Source organism: Natator depressus, chromosome 10, assembly GCF_965152275.1.
Source record: "Natator depressus isolate rNatDep1 chromosome 10, rNatDep2.hap1, whole genome shotgun sequence".
NCBI lineage: Eukaryota > Metazoa > Chordata > Testudines > Cheloniidae > Natator > Natator depressus.
In genome coordinates this window covers 52,736,308-52,754,823 of record NC_134243.1, presented here as the reverse complement: position 1 = coordinate 52,754,823, position 18,516 = coordinate 52,736,308, and the positions used below count along the sequence as shown (strand labels likewise).

The window sequence follows — 18,516 nt, the reverse complement described above, 5'->3', positions numbered from 1 at the left end:
GGGTGTGAACTATAAGTGACCTGGCTGGAGGGCTGAGTTGTGAGAAGGGTCAAACAACCACAGTCGTGGAGGGGACTGTCGACAAGGGGCTACAGAGTCCAAGTGGCTGCTGCAGTGTGCTTGGTCATGAGGGGGTGCACTGTCTGTGACTGACCCCTCTCCAAGCCCCACTGTTCAAGGCATCATACAAAGATATAAAATAAGTGACAGATCCTGACCCTAAAAGCTCACAATGGTGTCACTGACAGCACAATTTGGTTCAGGGTTTTCTGGTACTACATAGTTTGCACCGAAGGAGAAATGCCAGCCTTGCTGAAGTCAATATAAAACTCCCATCAACTTCAAATGATGCCAGGCTCTCATCCTAAAGTCTCTTTTTGCATACATAGATTAAAATAGTTCTAGCAGAACAGAGAGGAGCAGAATTGAATGTTAGCTTCAACTCTGCCTTTCAAATTCCTATTTATACACAGCACACTATGTTTTTTCATAGAGTGCCAAAAAATCAAGTTTTTTGGGGAAAAAAGTGTAGGGGAACTTTTCATCTGCTTGTCAGCTTGGATACAAGCTTGTTAAAAAAGCAACTTTGAAATGTAAATATCAGTTTTCACCAAACCTATTAATAGTTTCAATAACTTTACTATTTAATGGGTGAGTATTATAGACGTGTTGGTTTAGGTTCCTTCTTCAGGAGGGGAGAAATTCAATTGTGCTTCCCTGATGTCACAAATCTCACTTTATAGGTTCCCTTTCCGGCTAGGCACAGGCTGAAATGCTGATCTCATGTTTTGGTCTTTTGACAATTTTCATTTAATGAATTGATTCCTACAGTTCATTAGCTTACCCTCTTCCACTTCTGTATACACATATGTCTTAATTAGCTGCTCATTGGCTGTTTAATTACAAGAAAACAGCTGACAGCTGCCTTCCTGCATACTAATGGCAGACGTTTTGGAATGATTATACACAAGCCTGTGACAACTAAGGCTTATTCATAATCCCATGATTTATGGCTAATACTTAGAGACATCCACGTACCATTACATTTTGCAGTATTCTGAGCAACTAACAATTCTGAGGGAAAATCCTTTCTGATTTTAAGCCAAACTCTCTTCAAATTTCTTTTAAAAACATAACAAGAGATAATTGTTACATGAAAAGGATGAACATATTCCAACTGTACTTGTAACCATTTTATGACAACTAAATTATTTTTTAGATTTCAAGGGGAAAGATTTTTGTGTAAGTATTTGTTTATAAAGATTAAGGGTTTAACAGCTCTGGAAACAAATGCAAAAAACGAAACTGGTAATTACATTTGAGACAGGTTTTCCTACAGTGTCTACCAGTTTATACAAAGCTCCTAATAAACCCAGTTTATAATATGATTAGGTTCCATCCATAACAGCTCACCAGTTTTTATTGGAAACTGGTTTAGGCAGAACAGTATTTAAAAAAAAAAAAAAAAGAAAAGAAAAAAAGCAGCTTCCAAACAGGATTTAAAGGCAAATATAGCCAAAGTCAATGTGACCCTCAGAGTTAAGTTAAAAAAATTTTTTTTTTATAATCGGAGAACTTAGAACTAGCTGAATTCATGCATAAATTGAAGTCCAAGTGAAAAGAAAAACAAAATATTCTCCTTCAAAGCAACAATAGGAATACTCCAGTTGTATTTTTTACTGAAACAACTCTCACAGCTTTGAAGAGTGCCAAGAGAGTGAGTGCTGAGTGCCTTTAAACTTCTGAAAGTACAAGAAATGCCCTCAAGTGCCCTGTGTGAAAGGTGTTATGAAACTGAATGTATGCATTCAAGTAAGGAGAGTGGCCACACCTGTGTATTAACTGGCAAATTAGGCATGAGCTTGTCATCACTGAGAGAAGAACCTGAAACTAGTTGTATCCAGAGCGCTAAAGGCATAATTCAGAAGTAGGCATGGCAGAGCTCGATTTTTATTTTTTCATAATTTCAGCAGATATCAATCTTTATTTCTAAGCATTTTTCAATTTAAATTTTAACAGCTGTGGGAAATAATGTGTGTGTGTGTGTGTGTGTGTCAGACAAATATTTAATGACAGATGTTAAATTCAAAAGTTTAAAGCTTTGTAACTGTTAAAACACAAATTGTCAACATCTCACATAAAAAATATACAAAGCATTTATCCTTAAATCAAACTCTAAATTCTCAGACATAATTTTTCATCTTATTTTGCTTGTGTAAATTTGGATTAATATCGATGGAAATATTTTTTCAATTTATATGTCTGATGAAATTGGTGTTTACTGATATTTACTGAAAATCTAATCCTTCTAACCCTATTCAAATTCAAAACTCTGTTTCCCAATATCAAAGTATTTCACTGTAAGTCCCTACAAGCTATTCAGGAATTAAATTTAGAATATCAAGTATTACCTGAAAATAGTTTCTCTGTTTAGGGACAAAGCTGGAGATGATGCACTCAATCACTCTCCCTCTTCTAATGATTCTACCCAGCAGATTTTCAAGGATCGTGTTTACTAATCACAAATGAAAATTCAGTTCTGTCTAATACTGCTCAACAAAGCAAAAAATGACAATTGGAAGTATTACAGAGAGAGGTACCTTCTTCCCTTCACCCTCAAACATGTTTTGTAAATTACCTCTCACAGAGGACATTAGCAATAGACAGATGAGGAAATTCATTTTTTTTTTTGACCAAAAAAGAGGGTGTTTTTTTTAAAGAGGCATTTAAGCCCAAGTAAGAGGCAGGAGGCTTGCAAATGTTCAGTGAGGTTTTTATTTCTTTGTAAAACACAAATAAATATTAAATATAAATCACTAGATTAAGGTAGAACAGCTAAAATCACAAGAAGTTAGGAAATGAAAGATTCCTGAGCAGCGTTAACTTGGCTTCATTAAAAATGCCAAAGGATATAATAAAAACAAATTGAAACCTGAACAGAAAACACTTCTAAGTATTATTAAATGTAATAATTACAGCACTGCAAAGGGGAATTAGGCCACGTTAACATTGCTATTGGAATCTTAACTTTTGTTCTTCACAGCTTTTTTGTGGTTTCAAATGTGGAATCTTAATGCTACATTAGCGTAGATGTTTGCATTTAATTTCCTTGTATTTAATAATGTTAGCATTTAAACAATCCTATTTTGGCTTTGAAGTGCCCACCACACTGGGGTGAAAAGAGTGAGAGAGACGAAACCATCCAACTTCGCGGCTGTTATTGGAGATCATTTTCCACAAGACTAGCTTGAGAGGGTAGCAGCACTTCTGTTCACTTAATGATAATTTAGGACCCTGACTTCACTGGGATTTTGTATTAGTACAAGAGTCTACCCGAGTATCACAGTGCAGGACTGGGACCACTACCTTAATAGCTGCACCATCAAAGGAGAGTGTGAAACAACTAAAATTTAGGGGTTGTTTTTTTTTTTAAATCAAAGGTTAGATTATGTGAAGAGCAGTATAAGAACATATAAAATTGCAGTGATTACAGCCACAAAAAGCTGGAAAACACACTGTGGGGAAATAGTACCTAACTGTTTCACACTGAGAGAAGCCAAGATACACCAAGTTGTCCCCCACCCAAAATTGCTCTCTTCAGTGAGACTGTTGCTTCTACTGTGGAAGAGTGTAACACAAACAAAATCCTTCTTTACCTTTACATCTGCCACAGCACAGGATTTTAAACACTTTTTAAGCCATGATCATTTATACTCTGAACACAGTCATCCCCACCAGCACTCCCACATTTTTCACCAAGATTAGGAAGATCTGAACTCTGTGAGTGCAGTATTGCCTTTTTAAAGAAGAGAACTACATGAACACACCCAGAGTGTCAGATACCTAGCAGACACGATATTTCATTTTAACCCCAAAACTAAGAATGAGTGTAGGACATGAATGAGGTAAGCAGGATATTATTCACCTGGTTCAAGTGCGTGTAGGCTTAGTTGTCCTGGCTGTACATAGTTATCATCCTATGGTCCTAATGCTCCAAGAACAGGAGAACATCCCTCACTTTGTTTTGGGCCTTTGTTTTATTGGGGTGGGGGAGGGCTTTTGCTTTCCCCACCATTAGCTTGGCTGACCTGGTGGGATTCTCAAGAGAAGATTAAGTTTTGCATTCTTCACTGCATAGGAGACCAGGGGAAACCATTTGCCTGACCCATATGGGACTCCATTTACACACCCCACTGTCAGGCTGGCATCCGTCATTATTCTGATTGTAGGAGATTCAGACAAGGACCTCCTTGTCCTTCAATAAGTGAGGGATTTACATTTGTGAAGGAATAGCCATTCTGATGGAGGGATTCTCAATGAATGAACTTATGTCTGCTCAGGTGAGTTCCAATGGTTGATCAGGGGATCTTGCAGAGGAGGAGAAGCAGCATTGCTCAGAGTACTGTCTCCATGCAGATGGCCATGCATCTACTAGCTGAAGGCACTGGTAAAGTGAGACCTGCTAGCTTTGCCAAAAGCTGTTCTTGTGGAGGTTTGCCCAAGAACTCCTAGGTGAATGAGCTTCTCAGACTGGATGGAGGAGCAATTCTGGTCATTGACAAAATTGTGAGTCTTGAAGATCTGGACAGTTCTATTCTATCTTGGTTCTCATACCATCTTCTTCACCATAGTATCTGAGGACCTTCCCACAGTGCCTTAGACAATGTGCCTACTATATTATGTGTGGCTTGTTTGCTTTCATCCTCTTCCCAATGGGAGATTGGACTGTTTGTGCAGTGTGGTGCTTTTTTCCATACAGACATGCTGCTACATGTTTATGTTAGAGAAAGTGGGTCAAAGAAATGAATCTTGTAATTGGAATGTGGTGAGGTTTGTGATCATCCTTAGTTCCTGTGGGAATTTGTTCCCAAGTCTGCAACCAGCCCCCAAGGAAGCTCTGTCTCCTGAACACCAGTTTTACCCTTAGAGCAGAAAGTTCTACTGAGCCAGAGGAGTGGAATGGTTGACCATAATCTTCATCCTGGAGCTTTAGGTGATTTTTTTAGATATCCTGTGCCCAGACCATTGACAATCTTGAAAATAAGGACAGAGACTTTGTGCTTGACTTGATATTCTATGGAAAGCCAAGGTAGAGTGTTGAAGGGCTGCCACTTCACATGAATAAGACTTTGATAAGAAGCCATAGAGGTACTGGTAAAATGAGATGCCCTGTGTCTCAAAGGTGGATGTCAGGATAACCACGCACTTTGGGACAGCTTGAATGGACAATGACTATAACTGGTTGTGGCTTTCTTGACTTTGTATCTCAGGTAGCACTGGGGACATAGGTACACCAGAGTACAGAGACAGACCTTTGTGAGGTTGATCGATCACATGAAGGGGTTTTCTCTTGCATTAGAATAGCCAGTGTCTTCATTCAGTAAAAAAAACCTTGACTACTGCTGTACTCCATCTGGACAGGACAAATACTGAGCTAAACTAACTGTTTTTTGTTTTTAGTCTTCACCCTCCCTCCAAAAAAACCAAAACAAAACAAAAAAATAACCCTGCTTTTTCCACTGAAAATGGAATGGACCCTAGGGTGATGACATGTTCCATGGAACTGTTCAGCACTACTTCCCAATTACTGGTGTCCTGAGGCGGGAGAAAAGACAAGAGGGTCAGAGAGGGAGCATCTTGAGATTCTATGCCTAGTCTCTGCTCTCTTAGAAAGCCCATTTGTCTGAAGCAGTACCAACCTGGGAGAAGAAAACATTCGCCAATCTTCCAAGTGGGTTGTAATCATGAGCTAATAGAACTTCGCAGTCTGGAGGGGAAGCCATCTCAAGGATAGTATCTCTAGTCTGCTGATATTTCTGTGATGACACAGGTTTTGGATTATCTTAGGAAATGAAGCAGACATTGAGGTCCACGGAGAGTTTGAAAGATTTGTCCAGCTAACTTGGTATGGTTCCTCTACAGCCCTTATGATGGGATCTTTTCGTCTATGTCCTGGAATCCACAGTCTATCCAGAATCTCCAACAGAGATTCAAGCATTAGGAAGATGGCTTTGCCCTTCTTCCTATGCTCACGTATAGAGGGTCTGTGGTTGTTAGGATGTAGTCAATAAAATTCACGAGCCTCATCTCTTCATACAGGAAAAGGAGACCAGATAAAAGGATGAACATAGATATGGACCCTCTTCAGCTGATGACCTGGATGAATGCTTGGAGTGATTAACAGATCCCCCAAGAGATTAAACTCATTATGGCTCTTTCTAGTGTTTCTTCCCTTTTTGGGTTTGGTGTTTTGGAGGTGGGAGGAATCTCTTATCCTCTCCTTGTCCCCACCTCAAGTTGGAACTGCAGAGCAGTGATATCTGGCTGAGAACCTAGGAATACCGCAGACAGTCAGTACTAATGTGAAGCACATTGACTTTCTTTTAGAATCTCTCTCTGAACTCTGCAAGACCTTAGACTTTGAGAGATGTGGCTGGAAACTGGGTGGCAAGCTGTGTAAAGAAATTAGAATGAACCAAGCTAACTGATGCTCTAAATTTCTAGGCGTGGATGATGGGATGGGGAGGAGGGTCTTGCACATAGATGAAGATATGAAACACAAAGTCACTTGCTCAGGGCTGCTGGTGTGCATGGGTGTCCCTATCAAAAATAAAGAGGCTGATTTGAATAGAGTAGAGCAACCACCTGGGTTTTCACACTGCACATCCGAGTTGCCCTTTGGCTGAAAATGACTGGCTGATTCCTAAGGTAAGTGATGAAGAGGGGCAATGATAACTGTGACACAGCGAGGCAGCGTTCAGGCATCATGGCTTTGGCCTTCTCCAATATCATATATCTAGGACAAAGTGAACCTGTCAAAGCAGCAGCCTTGGCCAAGGTATGCGACCCTTCCCGTCTCTCTTATGAAGCTGGCCCTTGAATTCTGAAGCTGCTCAGTGGTGGACAGAAGCTTTATCAGGATAAAATAGATGAAGATATTTTAGCAGAGCCCATCACTAAGGAAGCACTTGAACTTGGGAAATGCCCAGCTTCCATTACGATCCCCTCCCAGGAATCTCTCCCTACCAGGGCTGCTGCTAGATGGATGGGTGAGTCAGAGTAAAAAAATCTAAAATCTGTCTGGAAGAGCACAGGATGAATCTCCGTCTAGCACAGAGACAGAAGCCTAATCTCTGAAGGTACTTGCAGTATCATGCGCCCAGCAAGGGAAGCAGGCCAGCAGCTTGGGAAAGAAATGGCAAGAGTAATCTCTTATCCTCTGAAATGTGGGTTAAAGATGGAAAACCCATTAGTACTCGAGTGACAGCAGAAGGTACTCGCATGAGAGAACGATGCCCGCAAAACAAGCCTGCAGCGGGGACGTACAGAATGTGTCAGGACCAGGTCGTGCGTGTGTGTGTATTTGCAGTATCGCCAGACAGGTGTCAGCATTAATGCTGAATTAATTTAATCTTCGTTGAAAGAAATTGACACAGAACAGAGGGTTAACACTGCTACTGAAATCTTAGTTTAGTGGACTTATTGAAGATTCAACTTCAGGAGAGAAAAAAAATCCAAGCCTAAACCTCACACAGCAATCAATTGCACCACAGTGAACTTCTTTTTTTTTTTTTTCCTTTTTTTTAAAAAAACCAGCAGGAAGGTTTTTATATCTTTAATACAAAAAATACACCCTGTACAATTTTTTCATCTCATGCTGTTTTCTATGCAGGATAAAATATATGTATAAGTCAGTGCAGTAAATTACAAACACACATTTACAAATGGAAACTTAAAAGCCTGAGATCTCAACTAACACCTTTTCACTAGGTTTCTTTGCAACTTACCAAAAAACCTCCCCCAAAATGCAACCAACCAAACAAAAACAAACCCAACCATGTATTTTACATTTAAAAAAAAAAAAGAAATCAAGAAAACTGCAAATTCTATCTAAGTGAATCCATAAAACAGATTCATTGTGGCCTGCTGGAAAGGACTCATCTTTCTACTCCTCTTCTATCACATCCATAGCACAACAGGAAGTCCTGTGATTTTGGAAGCTCTCCCAAGGGCTTGGAAAAAAAAATCACGTAGGAGCCCAAGCTTATGCTTAAACTGTATTTTAAACTTGTTCCCCAATTTTTTTTTACTAGTTTTATCAATCAAACATAATCAACTTCACAGCAAAACAAAATTTGATATTTATAAAATGAAAGAATCAAACTCAAATGGATAAACACAGATGTTTTAAGATTTAATTTTTTCCCCAAAGCTTACCTTGCAGCCTTCACATGTAATGACACCATAATGGATTCCTGATGATTTGTCTCCACAGATCTTGCATGGAATAATTTCAATTTGAGCTGCAACAGAAGCACGCAACCAGTTAATTACATTTTCTTTTAAACACCTTATAAAAGCGTTCCCTGATCAGCATTTGTACAGTGAAAACTAATAACCTACTAAACATTATACTGCATTAACTATTCATTGCTGAACTGTGAGGGTCCCCCTAGAGCCTTGGACTAAATTATGGCTGCTCGTTATATAATAGCTTTCAGGTTATTAAAATGGGTCATTTGAGAAGGTGTTTAAGAACCCACAAGAAGGCTAGGATCAGCATTTCAAAGCCAAAAAGAACTGGGGAGATCACATTTTGGCTGAAGTACTAAATACTAAAAGGTTTCCTCCAATCTCCTTTCCTCAAAGTTGTTACAAAAGGTATAAAGTTTGTCCTGGCTGAAAATCCATTATATGAATGTAACGCTTTACACATAAGTGTCGTGGCCATCTAGTCTACACTACTGACCAGTTTTATACACAGATAAATACGGAAAATACCGGTAGCATTTTAAATGAAGGATCTCAAATTCACAAAAAATTTAGATTGAATGTTTATTATTAATAATTAGTGTATTAACACCCTGAGACTGAAGAAGGGAGGAAAATATGGCACTACTCTAGGTGCACTGGAGTATATCTTCTCCTCTTTGTATTTCTCTCCCTTTCTTGAGAAAGGACCAGATGAACTCTATGAAAGCACTGCTTCTTTACTGAACTAAGTTTATCATGCTATAAAGCTCTTTCAGCATATATTGAAGTTCATAAGGTGCCCACCTGGGCAAGTAACACACATTACCAGGGAGTCTGTTCTGTGTAAATACCTAGGAATACATCCTCAAACTCCACCAGTGTATGTGGTTTGCATCCTTTGAAAGGTTCTATTACTAACAAAGTCTCTTTCCAAGCAGGACTTTTCACCAAGTATTGGTAGTGTTTCACAGTTCAGAAGTCCAATTTACTCTGTGTGTGTGCGCGCACGCATGCATTTTTTAAAAATGGTGTGTACCTGAGTGCTGTTGCCTTGTATGCGGTCTCCAAAATTCTGAGACTGGTTTGTGCAATGTTGTGGGACTAGGCTACATCAATTAAGCTGGACTGCTCCATCCATAAGTTTCTCACAATCTCCAATGGAGTTTTTCCAAGATACAACGGGGTTTCTTACCATAATTTACTATCAGAAGAGCAGTTAATCTCCAATGAGGAGTTTAAAATCCATTAACACATTGTCTGATTACCTCAAAGAGACTTTATATTAACTTTGTTGAATTTATAGCTGTCCAACAGTAAACCTTAAAGTACATTACATCACAATGTTTGTGGGTACCTTAGCCTTTTTTCTCAGCATGAGTTCATATGGTAAATGTGTCTGCTTTTCTGATTAGAGATTGTGTATTGTTCTATGTACTGTTAAGCACTTTGAACACAGATAGTGTGAAATGAATAGTTGTTAAACAAGCAGTGTCAGTTTTTCTTTCTGACCCACTTACATGCAATAGGGAGACTCACAGTTTAGGGTCAGGCATGTTATTGTAAGGGCCAGAAAACATTAAATGAATACATCTTAAATTTATTACAGGCATCTGGCAAATTAGAATGTTCCCCAATCCATATAAAATGCAGTGAATGAAGCAACTACTGAGGAATAGTGACTTGCTCCCATGATTTGAACACTAGCTACTATGCTAAGCTCAGGAAAGCAGCACCAGCAGCTATGCAACTACACAGCTTCTTTACTGACATTTCTGTACCAGTGGTTCTCAAACATTTTCACACAGTGGGGCACTGCATGCAACTGATTCTATACTGGGTACCTCCTACTTCCAGACATTTAATCCCACAATTTTCCTGGGGCAGTTATAATGATAGGCTGAAATGAAAGTGTCATATTAGGATTCTTAAGGAGACAGGACCTCTGAAACCTCTGCAGGCTTGCCTGTACCCTCCATACAAGCTCCTTAATTTCATTTTGCTGTTCCGCTCGCACACTGAAAACAACAGGGGAGGAAGCTACCAAGTGTTAATTTATATTATTTTATTAATATATTATATGCATTAGTAATTACTATAGCAGCTGAGTGCCTCACAAATGTTCATGACTGAAGCACCTAACAACAGGGCAAGTCATGCCTGACCAACCTGATTGCCTTCTATGATGAGATAACTGGCTCTGTGAATATGGGGAAAGTGGTGGATGTGATATATCTTGACTTTAGCAAAGCTTTTGATACAGTCTCCCACAGTATTCTTGCCAGCAAGTTACAGAAGTATGGACTGGATGAATGGACTATAAGATGGACAGAAAGCTGGCTAGATTGTCGGGCTCAATGGGTAGTGATCAACGGCTCAGTGTCTAGTTGGCAGCTGGTATCAAGCAGAGTGCGCCGGAGTCGGTCCTGGGGCCAGTTTTGTTCAACATCTTTATTAATGATCTGGATGATGGGATGAATTGCACCCTCAGCAAGTTTGAAGATGACACTAAACTGGGGGGAGAGGTAGATATGCTGGAGGGTAGAGTTAGGGTCCAGAGTGACCTAGACAAATTGGAGGATTGGGCCAAAAGAAATCTGATGAGGTTCAACAAGGACAAGTGCAGAGTCCTGCACTTAGGAAGGAAGAATCCCATGCACCGCTACAGGCTGGGGACCGACTGGCTAAGCAGCAGTTCTGCAGAAAAGAACCTGGGGATCACAGTGAATGAGAAGCTGGATATGAGTCAGCAGTGTGCCCTTGCTGCCAAGAAGGCCAGCTGCATATTGGGCTGTATTAGTAGGAGCATTGCCAGCAGATCGAGGGAAGTGATTATTCCCCTCTGTTTGGCACTGGTGAGGCCACACCTGGAGTACTGTGTCCAGTTTTGGTCCCCCCACTACAGAAGGGATGTGGACAAATTGGAGAGAATCCAGTGGAGGGCAACGAAAATGATTAGGGGGCTGGGGCACATGACTTACGAGGAGAGGCTGAGGGAACTGGGGTTATTTAGTCTGCAGAAGAGAAGAGTGAGGGAGGATTTGATAGCAGCCTTCAGCTACCTGATGGGGGTTCCAAAGAGGATGGAGCTAGGCTGCTCTCAGTGGTGGCAGATGACAGAACAAGAAGCAATGGTCTCAAGTTGCAGTGGGGGAGATCTAGGTTAGATATTAGGAAACACTATTTCACTTGGAGGGTGGTGAAGCACTGGAATGGGTTACCTAGGGAGGTGCTGGAATCTCCATCCTTAGCCGTTTTTAAGGCCCAGCTTGACAAAGCCCTGACTGGGATGATTTAGTTGGTGTTGGTCCTGCCTTGAGCAGGGGATTGGACTAGATGACCTCCTGAGGTCTCTTCCAACCCTAATATTCTATGATTCTAACAGGTGACATAGCATTATCCTTATTTTACAAACAGGAAACTGAGGCATGGATATTAAGCAACTGGCTTAATAACAGAGAAATTCTAAGACAACTTCAGGAATAAATTATCCAGCTCCCACTTCTGTACTTGAAACGTAAGACCCACTTTCGTCCCTGCTGTTGTGAGTTAACATCCTATTCGAACTCCTGTTGCCAGTCAATAGATAAGACTCAACTGGCCAGATAAACCTCAATATATAATTTAATACTCCACTTCTGTATATGTAATTCCTGTGTTGTTACATGTAGAAACTGATGTAATAAGGCTGTTTATATGTTATGACTAATGCATTCGTTAAAGTCTCATCTGAAGTTTAAGCATGCAATAGTTATTTCTTTACAAATTGTTAAGCAAGAGGACATTTGCAATTTGTTTCTGGAGAAATGTAACATGCCTTCACAATACTGGCCTAAGGCTAAGTGATGAATAGTCTAAAAAGGGCAATAATTAGCCTAAAATGCATTGTCTGGAATGTCCTACTGCGATGACGAAATGGAATTTACATAAAACACAAGAAGGGAAAAAGAGTTAGACCCTGGGCACGGAAGCATTTACTGATCATTATGGATAAGGGTAGTGGCACCAAATTAGATATGTTTTTAGAACTCTGAACTTGTCATAGAGTAGATTATCTTTAGTACACTTAGTTTCAATTATCACACAACATTTAATACTTAACCTTTACTTTTAACTTTTGAGCTACAATTCAGTGGAAGGAAGTTCTGAAGCATAGATTTCTTGGGATTTCCATAACCAATAATTGTATTAAAATTAATGTAGGGAAAGACATAAGATCAATTACTGCTTTAAGTGGTTGCTTTTGCAAATCATTATTAAAACAGAACCCTGTCACAAGTTCATATACCTCCTCTAAAATTATTAAAGGGCACAGCTACTTTATGGCTAGTGAATGCAAACTTTCTGTACATAAGCTTCATGTTTTTCTTATAAGGGTGAAAATATGATATCTTCTCTCTCATTTTTTAACTTTGACATACAACTATGCACTTGCTAAAATCTTGTCCATATGCAAACAAGATACATGTGAAACACTTTTGCATGTCAAAAATATGTTACAACTTGAGTTACTCACATTCCCAGTTTCAAAGTTTTCTGCCTATTAATGTTAATTGTATCTGCTTTGTGCTTACAGATATTTATACAGTAGGGTTTTTTTCCGGGTTATATAAAATACTGCAATTCATGTTTTAAGCTAGAATTAGCCTAAATTATAGTTTACAATTCCAGTCTTCCCAGGTGGTGCTCAGACCGATTTTGGTTCATGCATGAACAAATAATTTCTTCCATATGAATTGGAGAAAAAATAAAACTCTTGTGGTTGCTTAGAAATAGCTATGGATACCTAGGTGACAGACAGTTTGTCCTGGTAGATTAGAATACTAAGAATATTTCATATTGTGGAAAAAACATGTTCCAGAACCATACTGAAAGCGTCCTGTGCAGAAGAAGGTGGCACACTCCCACCCAGAAATGGAATTAAAAAACCCAAGCCACACACCAAGAATCCCAAATACAGGCTCAAGCTGGCAGTCACCTGAGTAGCACAACAGGCCACTGCAGAAATAACTCTTGAGAACACGAAGTGGCCATTGAGGGAAAGAGGCAGTCCTTCTGAATATCTATGGTATTTATACTGTCCCCATCACATTAGTGTCTGAGTACCTCACAGTCTAATGTCTTCATCCTCACAACACCCCTGTGAGGTGGCAGTACTATTATCCCTGTTTTACAGTTGGGAAATGGAGGCACAGAGAGGCCTAGTCACTTGTCCAAGATCACACAGAAAATCTGTGGCAGATCAGTGAATTGACCCAGTGTGTCCCAAGTGGTAGGCAAGTGCCCTAACTACTAGAGACTACTTTCCCATCCATCCCTGATGTTTTAATTTGGATGTTTTATTGACTGGCTATATTACCTCTCTGACATTCATTTTGGCTGGTACAGTTTTGTTACATTTGCATTTTGAAAAATAAAATTATGTTTGTTTTAGCCTAATTGCACTCCCAACAGCCAACCAAAATCAGCACTAATTGGCATCTTTGTGAGCTGCCTATACTCAAAAAGCCTCCCTTCATCTCCTCTCACTCTGTGCTTCATTCCATCCAGGTCTGGAACAGTCTCCCTGCACTTCTCTGTGAAGAACCCTCGCTCACAGTCCCTCCCCAAAACTCATTTCTTATAAGAGCATAAGAATGGCCAGACTGGGACAGACAAAAAGTCCATCTAGCCCAGTATCCTGTCTTCCGACAGGGGCCAATGCGAGTGCCCCAGAGTGAATGAACAGGACAGGTAATCATCAAGTGATCCATCGCCTGTCACCCATTCCCAGCTTCTGGCAAACAGAGGCTAGGGACACCATCCCTGCCCATCTTGGCTAATAGCCATTGATGGACCAATCATCCATGAATTTATCTAGTTCTTTTTTGAATCCTGTTATACTTTTGGCCTTCGCAACATCCTCTGGCAAGGAGTTCCACAGGTTGACTGAGTTGTGTGAAAAAATACTTCCTTTTGTTTGTTTTAAATCTGCTGCCTATTTAATTTCATTTGGTGGCCTGTAGTTCTTATGTTCTGAGATGGAGTAAATAACACTTCCGTGTTTACTTTCTCCACACCAGTCATGATTTTATAAACCTCTACCTTATCCCTCCTTAGTCATCTCTTTTCCAAGCTGAAAAGTCCCAGTCATATTAATCGCTTTTCATATGGCAGCCGTTCCACAACCCTAATAATTTTTGTTGCCCTTTTCTGAACCTTTTCGAAGTCCAATATATCTTTTTTGAGATGGGCGACCACATCTGCATGCAGTATTCAAGATGTGGGCATACCATGGATTTATATAGAGGCAATAGGATATTTTCTGTCTTATTATCTATCCCTTTCTTAGTGATTCCCAACATTATGTTATACGCTTTTTTGACTGCCGCTGCACATTGAGTGGATGTTTTCAGAGAACTATCCATAAGAACGTAAGAATTGCCATACTGGGTCAGACCAAAGGTCCATCCAGCCCAGTATCCTGTCTACTGACAGTGGCCGATGCTAGGTGCTCCAGAGGGAGTGAACCTAACAGGTAATGATCAAGTGATCTCTCTCCTGCCATCCATCTCCACCCTCAGACAAACAGAGGCTAGGGACACCATTCCTTACCCATCCTGGCTAATAGCCATTAATGGACTTAACCTCCATGAATTTATCCAGTTCTCTTTTAAACCCTGTTACAGTCCTAGCCTTCACAACCTCCTCAGGCAAGGAGTTTCACAGGTTGACTGTGCGCTGTGTGAAGAAGAACTTCCTTTTATTTGTTTTAAACCTGCTGCCCATTAATTTCATTTGGTGGCCCCTAGTTCTTATATTATGGGAACAAGTAAATAACTTTTCCTTATTCACTTTCTCCACACCACTCATGATTTTATATACCTCTATCATATCCCCCCTTAGTCCTCTCTTTTCCAAGCTGAAAAATCCTAGCCTCTTTAATCTCTCCTCATATGGGACCTATTCCAAACCCCTAATCATTTTAGTTGCCCTTCTCTGAACCTTTTCTAATGCCAGTATATCTTTTTTGAGATGAGGAGACCACATCTGTATGCAGTATTCAAGATGTGGGAGTACCATGGATTTATATAAGGGCAATAAGATATTCTCTGTCTTATTCTCCGTCCCTTTTTTAATGATTCCTAACATCCTGTTTGCTTTTTTGATTGCCGCTGCACACTGCGTGAATGTCTTCAGAGAACTATCCACGATGACTCCAAGATCTTTCTCCTGATTAGTTGTAGCTAAATTAGCCCCCATCATATTGTATGTATAGTTGGGGTTATTTTTTCCAATGTGCATTACTTTACATTTATCCACATTAAATTTCATTTGCTATTTTGTTGCCCAATCACTTAGTTTTGTGAGATCTTTTTGAAGTTCTTTACAGTCTGCTTTGGTCTTAACTATCTTGAGCAGTTTACTATCATCTGCAAACTTTGCCACCTCACTGTTTACCCCTTTCTCCAGATCATTTATGAATAAGTTAAATAGGATTGGTCCTAGGACTGACTCTTGGGGAACACCACTAGTTACCCCTCTCCATTCTGAAAATTTACCATTTATTCCTACCCTTTGTTCCCTGTCTTTTAACCAGTTCTCAAACCATGAAAGGATCTTCCCTCTTATCCCATGACAACTTAATTTATGTAAGAGCCTTTGGTGAGGGACCTTATCAAAGGCTTTCTGGAAACCGAAGTACACTATGTCCACTGGATCCCCCTTGTCCACATGTTTGTTGACCCCTTCAAAGAACTCTAATAGATTAGTAAGACATTATTTCCCTTTACAGAAACCATGTTGACTTTTGCCCAACAATTTATGTTCTTCTACGTGTCTGACAATTTTATTCTTTACTATTGTTTCAACTAATTTGCCCGGTACTGATGTTAGACTTACCGGTCTGTAATTGCTGGGATCACCTCTAGAGCCCTTTTTAAATATTGGCGTTACATTAGCTATCTTCCAGTCATTGGGTACAGAAGCTGATTTAAAGGACAGGACATTTCTTTGATGCTCTTGACTCCAAGATCTCTTTCTTGAGTGGTAACAGCTAATTTAGACCCCATCATTTTATATGTACAGTTGGGATTATGTTTTCCAATGTGCAGTACTTTGCATTTATCAACAATGAATTTCATCTTACATTTTGTTGCCCAGTTACCCAGTTTTGAGAGATCCTTTTGTAGCTCTTCGCAGTCTGCCTGGGACTTACCTATCTTGAGTAGTTTTGTATCATCTGCAAATTTTGCCACCTCACTGTTTACCCCTTTTCCCAGAATATGTTAAATAGGACTGGTCCCAGTACAGACCCCTGGGGGACACCACTATTTACCTCTCTCCATTCTGAAAACTGACCATTTATTCTTCTCCAGATAATCACCCCTCCCTTATTAATTCTCACATCGTTCCCTCTAATGAAATATTGTCCTATGCCTTTTCTTGGTCAGATTGTCAACTCTTCAGGGTAGGGAAGGAATCTAACTCTACATTTGTGAAGTGCTGTGTAAACTTACAGTTCTTTACAAGTTTTACAATTTTATTATTTGTGTTATCCTGTGGAGAGTCCCAAGACCAGGGCCTGATTATGCTAGGCTCTGCAAGAGACAGCCCTTGCCCCAAATTTTTACAGTTTAAGACAAGTCAGACAACAAAAGCATTATTCCCTTTTATGAATGGGAAACTGAGTAACAGATTAAGACTCCGATTTAGCAAAACACCTAAGTATGTTATCAATAGAACCAGTAGAAAGTTTTCTTATTAAAAGTTTTTTTCTGTGGAAAAATGAGGTTTTGTTAAAAACAAAATTTTTCTGCAAGGAATTTCATTTGACAAATTTGTCACTTTCCAAAACTTTTTCAGAACAAAAAATGTAGGGAAACAAATTCCAATTCTTTTTCAGAAGTTTTCATTTCAAAATTGTAGGGGCTCCTACACACTTTTTGACTGGTTTCCAACTGGCAAAAGTGAGACAGTCAAAGTGTTGATCGCAGAGAGAAGGTCACTTTTAAAAGCAGGTTCTTTCTCCCCACACACTTACTATTTCCCAACTGTATAGTAACTTGAAAGAATTGCTAAACAAAAATGTAGGAAAACGTTCTCACCCCCAACCCGTTTGCAGAGGTTCAGAATTTCCTGCGGAAAAACAGAATGTCTGGATGGGAAAAAACAAATTGGGCAGGGGGGATGAACAGTTTTCCCAGCAGTGGTAGTGATTAGTTTTGTGTATACACTCCTGTGGCATTGATTCCTGCTTTGCTGAGTAGAGATGGATTTAAGCACATGCTTAATTGCTTTGTTGAATTAGAGCCTATGTGCTCAATCCTGCAAAGCGCTAAGCATCTTGGCTCTGATCCTGCAATGTTCTTATGCAAGTGTTTTACTTCAAGCACATAAATAGTCCCATTTACATCATTGGGACTACTTGCATGGTCAAAGTGGCTAGATTGACACTTCTGTGACTTGTTCAAGGCTGCACAAGTAGTTCACAGCAGAGTCAGGAACTGAACCCAGATTTCCAAAGTCCCAGTCCAGTGCCTTAGCCAAAAAAGCTTCTTCCTCTCTACATAATAAATATTTAACAATAATGAAAAATCCTTTCCTGCATTTGAGTTAGATGTTTTCTACCTTATAGACCGTGCAGAATTTCCTTACCCCACACATTCAAATAGGGCGTTAAACTAGGTTAAGTATATAAACTGAGCTAACCTGCTCCTGAAAGGCTGCGATTTGTGCTACACATCATTGCTACTGCTGTTTTATAAGTATATTGATGAAATTAGGAGTCATATATATTCATTGACACAAACAAGCAAGGTACGTGTAATGTGCTGTTTAAAGCAACAAAATCTGAGCAGAAACTGAACTAACAAGGAACAATTTTACTATATAATATTCTAATCCCCCTGCATTTTCAGCTTCATTACCGAAACAATTTGCTCTGTCATGCACCCTAAGTAATTCAACTCAGCTGCTAATTTCTCTCCTCCAAACATCTGCAGTTTCAATAAACCAAAAGCTAGTGGCAGCACAGCTCCACAAATTTCGTCAATATGTTACATTTAGTTAAGCGACCATATGACTGTTCAGATGCATTAAGCTATTTAAAACCTCATTCATTCTAGGACTGTGAAAATGGCTAGAACAGCTTTGTTAGAACACATGCTATTTGTTTTGACAGAAACTTACTGGGCCAAATTCTACTAGTTACACAGGTACAATTCCACTGAAGTCAATGGGTGTGGTAAATGGGTGGACCCAAGAGCATCAAAGCATAAATTAAAA

At 39.6% G+C, this 18,516-nt stretch overlaps 1 protein-coding gene across 4 annotated transcripts in view; it reads right to left on the bottom strand.

The window, feature by feature from the left end:
• The window catches only part of RORA (RAR related orphan receptor A), a 535,368-nt gene that overhangs the window by 31,441 nt on the left and 485,411 nt on the right, over positions 1–18,516 (bottom strand). For all 4 annotated transcript variants that reach the window (XM_074966162.1, XM_074966161.1, XM_074966158.1 and 1 more), the window contains one exon: positions 8,218–8,303. In XM_074966162.1, coding sequence (XP_074822263.1) covers positions 8,218–8,303 — 86 coding nt within the window. The remainder of the gene's footprint in view (positions 1–8,217; positions 8,304–18,516) is intronic.